General features: G+C 37.1%; 1 protein-coding gene across 1 annotated transcript in view; it reads left to right on the top strand.

The window, feature by feature from the left end:
- Nucleotides 1–3736: 3736 nt before the first annotated feature.
- The window catches only part of lectin-29Ca, a 41039-nt gene continuing 36279 nt past the window's right edge, over nt 3737–8496 (top strand). The window contains exon 1 of the mRNA XM_067144319.2: nt 3737–3845. Within this exon, the coding sequence (XP_067000420.2) occupies nt 3831–3845 (15 nt within the window). The 5' untranslated portion in view covers nt 3737–3830. The remainder of the gene's footprint in view (nt 3846–8496) is intronic.

Here is an 8496-nt window from a genome sequence, read left to right as displayed (position 1 = left end):
ATTAAAGAAAGGCACATTACACATAATCTTACTTTTGAAAACATTGAAGATTTATAAGGCAGCCAATCAAGTTGACAGCTGTGCTTGCAGGTATGTGAGGGTGATACTTCCTTAAACCATGCCCTAAGCTTGAGAACAACATTATCATACAAGGAAAGGAAAATAATGAAACGAACCAAATGAGAAATGCTGACCAGGCTGAAAATGCATCACAAGAAAATAAACATTTCAAGATGAGGTGATATTTGAAAGCATAAGTTGGCAGTATTTCCTTTTATCACCTAAATTGGAATATAAGGTTCCTTATTACATCGGGCTAGTCCCATAGTACAGAGTGAATAAAACTGAAATTATGGATTCAATTTACAGCCGAAGACCTGCTGTGAGGACTAGAGATTTTGTAAGTAGCCAGTAACTGGTGAACCCTTGTCATTCATTGTCAAGTGTGTGTGTGTATGTTTTTTCCCCAAGAAAACTGAGAAACATTTGGCAGATTCCTTCAAGTTGCTTACAGCATGAACCCATTGCATGGCTATAGTTGCAGAATAAGGATTTACATACCTTTTACACATTACAAAACTTGTGGAGCACTTCATGATTAAAGTACAGTATTCTACTGTTCTATTCTATTCTATTATTCTATGTCTTTATTCCTGTATATTGCTAAGAAATTATTTCAACAGTGTTGTTTGGAATTAACCCTTGTTTAATTGGGTATATGAGGAACCCCAAATAGGTTTACTTGTAATTAAAATTCACATCGTTTCTTATCCTTGAAAGTTGGTAAGTATTTACCTTATAAGAGTAGGTTGAGATTAGCCTCTGTATAAAATATTTACCAAGTGAAACCCTTTTAAAACATACATTTTCATTTTGTTCTTCTTGGTTCTTTTTATATAAAATGTAGGGTAGATAAAAAATATACAGAATAATGTCAACACCACTTTAATTTATGCAAGGCATTATTGGCAGTGTTACTTCGCATCAGTGTGCTCTGTTTCGAGGTCTGCGACCTTCCGCCACACTTGCGGAAGGTGTCGTACATCAGCACGACCAGTGTTGACTGTCTCCATCTGTCTTACGAGGGCTTGCCGCATTACCTGAATGGAACAGAAGACTCCAATGGTTGAATAATTGGGATATCATTAAGCAATGAAAATGCCAGGAACAGTTTTCCGGCCGTTGCTCACTGCTCAGTTTTGGGCTTCTTCTGTCAACTTCTACCGAAGGAGTTACGAAGATTCCTTTGCCCAGCGATGATATACCGGTACTGTATATACAATACATTATTGTTATTACTAGGGAACAGGGTGGTGTAGTGGCTTAACTCCTTGCCTGTCATCCCGATGACCATGATTTGATTCCTGGTGTTGCTGGGGTGGGATTTTCAGTTGAAAATGCCGTGGTGACAGGAAGTGCATACAACCTTAAATCTCTGGGCACAACTCTTTCATGCCTTAGTGCATGCAAGGGACGCTGAGCGAGCTGAATAAGCTACGAAAGATAATGATTATGATGATGATTTTAGATAATATTATTGGCATCCAGCAATAGTCTTTTATTAATTCTGGTATAAACGCAATATACTCGTACTTTGGTATGAAGGTAAAAAAAAATTAGTTTTGCGGGGTACGCCAACCCAAAGGTTTGAATACCACTGTCTTAGGCCACAATGAATATCACCTTCACTCCACCATCTTGCAGAGCATATTATCGTTGGCCGAGGATATCCTGGGTTCTTTCATTCCTTGGAATGCCGTTCAATTATGATCTCTTCACAAAAAATGAAAGAATCCCTTCGCGGAAAGCATTAAAACACAAGAAGTCACCATCCGTACCATAGGGTGGTCACTGTGTGATCACCTGAGTAGTACATGTCGACAGTGCATGGTGCCTTTTGAACTTACAAATTAATGAGAGTGACTGATTGGCTTACTCCAAAGATATCAGTCGCACTTGCTGGGGAAAAGTCTATAAACATTATAAACTGACATGATCTCACAACTCAAAAGGACACTCCAGAGATTACTTACAAAAGGCTACATCAGTATATCACCATTCATGCTCTGTATACATACTTGTGTTCATATTAAACGCTTAGTTTAACATTAACATAATATTATTCACTCACTCTATTTTCTGTAACCAATCTGCATCCCAGATTGGTAGTGCAAAAGAGTGTCCAGAAGTGTTTTTGCGTAGAAGACAAGGAAGTTGTAATAATTCGAGACATGAATGCCCATGTAGGAATAGACAGACGAGGTAAAGAGGTAATAATTTTTCCCTTTGGATATGGAAATATAGGGATGCATAAAGAGACCTTTTAATTAACTTTTGTAAAGGAAAAGGTCTAATTGTGGGAAATATGTGGTTCAGAAAGAAGAACTGTTGAAAATAACTAGGTCTGGGCGGGGAGAAAGAAAAAGTAAACCAAGGGTCGATCTCATTTTACTAGAGAGGGAGAAACGCAGGCAGCTGAAAGAGATCACAGCTATTCCAAGAGAGTATTTCTAAGGAGATCATAAAATTATAGTAGTTAAAGTAAGAATTGGTAAAATAATAAAGTTAAGAGAGACAACACAGAGAAAAAAGAAAGGTATGGAAATTAAAGGAGAAGGAAATAAGGGAAACAATTTGGGAAGAACTGGAAAAAAATTCCTAAAGGAGAGTTATGCAGTATAGAAGAGGAATGGGCAAATTTCGAACATGGATTTGTGAAATGTGCAGAAGACACTGTTGGTATATCAGTTAAAAGGAAGGAAAAGGCAACACCCTGGTGGAATGACAGGGTAAGAGAAGCAGTAAAAGAATAAATATTATTTTTTTAAATTTGTACAAATGTACAAAATCCATAATATTCTATCATAGCTCAACATTTGAAGGACATTATTTTCAAGAATAAGAAAATCAAGAAATCTGTTTACCAGATTTCTGCAAGGCCAAGTGAATGTGGAGAGATACGGACAGTGAAACTGCGTCAGGGCCCATGTTGCCCTGAATCTTGCATTTAATAAGAATTAAGGCAAAATATAATGCCTTAATAGTTGCTCACTTCTGGATGAAGACTTAACTGATATCTCAGGAGATATTGACAACAAGGTTGATAGGAGCCCCTGGGTAACATTAATGAAAATGAAAACAGAATGTCAATATGTTTAACAGTTCACTTGTTATTTGAGATGGTATATATTAGCTGAATAACCAACTCTATTGACCAATGACATAAGTACATAGGCTAAAGCGTAAAATAGTCTATAATTAATACAAAAATTTGGTTTAGCGTAATTGCTTTAGACACCTGAGAAAATGTTTTACAGACTTTAAAAAATATGAGTGTTTTGAATTATTTGTTTTAATTAGTTAATTTGTAAGATTTCTTCATGAAATTTTCAATTCCAAGCGGGGCACATTTTTTTGGAATTAGTATGTGGTATTCTAATTTTGTGGTAGTGAGTGCTGGTGAACTGTTGACTGCAAGGCTACTTTGAGATAAGGATGAGATTATTTTGGTCTTTTCTTTATCAAACCATTTTAATAAACTGGTTTATGACCCAACATTTAGCCTTTGAAATTTAATAATTGAAAACTGTGATGTGCAATCAATTGTTATGTCCTCTCCATGACCCTGGATCCAGTGCTGATAAAATAAATTGCTGCAGTTTCTGAGAAAATACAGAGTTACTGTACCATATAGAGAGATCACCATGCTATCTCATTTGTCTTGCAAGAAAGTGACCTTCAATCAGCATCTTGTTTGCCATCTGAGACCTCATACGACAACAGATATACAAATTACACTGGCATTAAGCTAGAATACTACACTTGAAGTCATGGATCTACATTTGGTGTGTTTTTCTTGCATAGTGTGTTTGTTCTCTTTGCAGATAAATTAATTTTTCATCCTAATGCTTTCAGTTTCCTGTTTATATTAATATTCTTAGTTTCAAGATTTAGAGTCAATGTGATAATAGCATATTTATATTTGTGAAAGTTTCTTAATGTGGGTAGTCTTTCGCTAAAGTTAACCAAGAGACATTGTCATTTTAAGAAAGCTGAGAAACATTTGGCAGATTCCTTCAAGTTGCTTACAGCATGAACCCACTGCATGGCTATAGTTGCAGAATAAGGATTTACATACCTTTTACACATTACAAAACTCGTGAAGCACTTCATGATTAAAATACAGTATATTGCACTTCAGTAATTTACACCTACAAATTACTATGCGATACGGTAGAATAAAATGTATAACACTTGTGAGTAGATAAAGTAATTAAGATGTCCATGTTTACCGTTGTTGTAAGAGTTACGTATTGAAATTGTACTTACATCAGTACAAGGAATAATACAAATGATTACTGATCAAATTAAATGCCACACACTTCAGTTTTCCATAAATTTATCTATATAATTTGTTGTGATTTCCATATTATAGTGCTGTTAATTTTACTTAGGGTCAACATTTGAGAAAATGCCTTGAAATTTTGAACAAGATTTTATTCTAGAACTTCCTTGGATTGTGCAAAATTATATAGATAAATTTGCATTCAGGATGAATACCAGAAGTTACTAGTGTCCAGATTCAAACTACAGTGCTTAACTTTGGCTTTCCAAATCCTTTCTTGATTGACCAGAACACTCATTTTCAAAGCTATCTTGTAGATATAGTTCAAAAGTCTAATCATTGTAATGAGTTCTTTAATTTTAATGGTCCAAGTGACTCAAGCAGTAGAGTGCTGGCCTTCTGTGGTATTTGGAGGTATCTCAGCCTAGCACTGGCAGATTTATCAGAACATAAAAGCACTCCTCCAGAACAAAATTCTAAAACTGTTTAGTGGAACATAACACCGTCATTATTACTATTGTTTTGCATATCGAGTTGAGCCTTTATGAACTGCATGATACCAACCAGTTTTTGTTACTTTGTTAATATCGCACTAACCCATTGAAGATTTTCATTGATGGAGCACCGAGCTCGATAGCTGCAGTCGCTTAAGTGCGGCCAGTGTCCAGTATTCGGGAGATAGTAGGTTCGAACCCCACTGTCGGCAGCCCTGAAAATGGTTTTCCGTGGTTTCCCATTTTCACACCAGGCAAATGCTGGGGCTGTACCTTAATTAAGGCCACGGCCGCTTCCTTCCCACTCCTAACCCTTTCCTGTCCCATCGTCGCCGTAAGACCTATCTGTGTTGGTGCGACGTAAAACAACTAGTAAAACAACTAGCAAGCATTGATGGAGCATTGGGAAAGAGCTAAGAGTAGAAAGATAGTGGCCATGGACGTAATTAAGGTACAGCCCCAGCATTTGCCTGGTGTGAAAATAAGAAACTACAGAAAACCATCTTCAGGGCTGCCGACGGTGGGATTCCAACTCACTGTCTCCCGAATGCAAGCTCACGGCTACACGACCCTAACTGGTCGGCCAACTCGCTTGTTAACAACCCGTTTTATTTCAGTGTCTAGATCTTCTTCTGTGTTTGACATCCTCCCAGTATTTCTTGAGTCCATCAGCCAGCTCCTTCATGTGCTCTTCAGGTAGAGGTCCCCTCTGTTTTTTTGTTATTGATTCCATCTTAAAACCTTGATGGCTCTTTACCATTTCTCTTTTTTTCTTTCTTACAATTTGTTTTATGTCGTACTGACACAGAGAGGTCTTATGGCAATGACAGGGTAGGAAAGGCCTAGGAGTGGGAAGGAAGCGGCCATGGCCTTAATTAAGGTACAGTGATTTTTACAGATCCTGAGCTTCATGCCCGTATTCTGAATTATCAATCTGTCTCAGATCCTTTTCACATTCCTGAACCATCTCAGTCTTGTTGACATTGTTTTGATGAAACTCCATATTCTTTTTTGTTAGTTTGTCATCTGCCATCCTGAAAATGTGTCCATGGAATAGCAGTCTTCTCTTCTTAATTGATGCTGTGATTGGTTCTATATTTCTGTTCACATCTTCATTAGATCTCAATCATACCCGCCAATCAGCCCACCTGTTACGTAGGATCTTCCAACATCCTGTGTTTGTGTTCCCTTTTTCCCAGTAGACTTACTTTCTTGTCTGCTCATGATAAAGGTTTCTGATTCATATAATCCCTTCATTTTAACAAGTGTGTTGTAGTCAGGGCCGTTGCATGGTATGTAGGTGCCCAAGGCAAGGCTTAAATCGGTGCCCCCCACCCCCGATAAACACGTAATTTTGTTTGTTCCAGTCTTGGTTCAGGGGGATGATACCCTAGCTCTTTAGAGCCACTCCATTATCCACCACCTGTGGACCCACCGTGTTGCGGACTGGAAAAACAGGCAGCTATTATAAATAACAGCATCACGGACCATCCACCCTCCACTACATATTTGATATACATAGTAAAATTTGATTTATTTATATACAAAATACAGTCTTTGATTTTTCATTATTTCTTCTTGTTTTTCATGCTTTTTTTTGTCGTCTATACACAAACTTCAAACATTGAAAGGCATTCACATGGCTTTTGCATGAGCAAATCTTGTCAGAATTTCTCTAAAGTCTAAGTTTTTTGCAGTCATTTTCTATTGCTAGAATGGCGAGAGAGTTCAGCCTTTCCTGAGCCACGGTAGAGCACAAATAAGTTTTTATAAGCTTAAGCTTACTAAAGCTTTGTTTGGCACTAGCAACTGTCACGGGTATTGTTAGTAACACTCTTAATGCAACCCGCAAGTTTGTAAACAAATCTTTACTGTTTGTGTTTTTGATTATAATGCAATACTTCTTTTGGTGTGACTGTGTTCTTTCCATGATCCAAAATCGAACTTACATGTAAAAGTTCAAGATACAGTTCACTGCCGTTGATATCACACACTTTGGTTGTTTTGTCAGTTAAATATCTTTCAAGGTCGAAACAATTCAGTTTTAGATCTTATTTTCCTGGAAGTTGAGCAACATTACCCAAAATCCTCACACTTGTTTGTGTTCTTTCAACGCAGTTGACCTCCTCTTAAGTGAGTTCAAAACTTTATCCACTAATGGATAAAAAACTTCTCTCATAAACGTTTCTTCAGGTGACAATTGCACTTTCTCAAATGACCCATACAAAAAATGCGTTTTCGTTTATGAATCTTTTTCTTGGAAAAAACAGGTTTGAAACCAAGTTCAGCATCTATTCCTTTAGCGGAGATTACTGCGTCCACATATCCATCCTCTCTAAATCTGTTTAGAAACTCCAAACACATATTGATCTTTTCAGAACAGTCACTGATATCTACCTCTTTCCCTAGAATGCTTTTACTTCATAAAGAATGTCATTCCACAAGATCAAAGTTATGATGAAGGAAAAGTCTTCCATCTGATTAGTCAAGGATTGAGTTTCAGAGGCTGTTTGGGGGTCATCATCAATTTTGTCGCCTTACTCAACCAATGCATCTCTAACATCCCCATATTGGTGTCTAACAGCACTTTTGCGAGATTCCCAACGCGTTTCACATACTTGCCTTAAAGTAAGTGCTTTAGTATGGTCGCTTATTACACACCAGCGTTTCGTTGAACTAGAGAAGATGGTAAAGAGACGTTGTAAAATACCAAATAAAGATTTAGCCTTAACTGATGATTTTGCTCCATCAGCAATTACTAGGTTTAGGTTATGGCACCCACAAGGAATGAACACAGCCAAAGGGAAGATGGCAAGTACACTGGCTTGAACTCATTTATGTACACCTGCCATGTTGGTGCCGTCATCGTATCCTTGACCATGACAGTTTGTCATGTTCACACCACACTCTTCAATTTTTTTGAACAGCAAGTCAGCGAGAGCTTCTCCAGTGGTTTCTTTGGCAACTCGATAGGCTATAAAGCTTCCTTCTGCTTTGATTTTCCCATCATCATCTTCAGTGACGTAGCGAATCGTTAATGAAACTTGCTCCTTGTGACTTATGTATGGAGTAGAATCAAGAATAATGGAAAAATATCCGGCTTCCTTTATTTTCGTCAAGATACTTTGCATTACTGAGTCACCTAGTATAATTATTAGCTCATTTTGTATTGACACACTTAATAAATGAAATTGTGTTTCTTTGTTAGTTATGTGTTCCATTACTACATTATCAAATTTTCATAAAAGTTGCACTAGTCCAAGAAAGTTTCCATTATTTCTTGTGAAAACTTTGGAAGATGACCCACGAAAAGCCATATTGTGCTCTGCTAGATATAAAGTAATTTCCACTAACCATCGCAATACTTCTTCTGAACACTGACCTTCAGTTTTAATTTGCTTCATGTTGTGATGGTTGATTGATGTGTCTTCTTTAATTCTTTTTTCCGTTTCAAACCATGTAGCTATATTTTGGAAATGGTCTGGTGACAACTCATGGGATTTTAAACGGTCTGCCATATTTTTCCAGTTGTTAAAACCCATCGCTTGACCAAAATGTGACTTTGATGAGGGATTAAACAATCTACAACAGAAACAATAGACAGATTCTGATTTTTCTGAATAAATCAACAATCGCCTTGATATTTTTTTCTACATT

This window comes from Anabrus simplex, chromosome 3 (genome assembly GCF_040414725.1).
Source record: "Anabrus simplex isolate iqAnaSimp1 chromosome 3, ASM4041472v1, whole genome shotgun sequence".
In the NCBI taxonomy this organism is placed as follows: domain Eukaryota; kingdom Metazoa; phylum Arthropoda; class Insecta; order Orthoptera; family Tettigoniidae; genus Anabrus; species Anabrus simplex.
The sequence above is the reverse complement of the archived record's forward strand: the minus strand, read 5'-3'. Positions and strand labels throughout refer to the sequence as shown.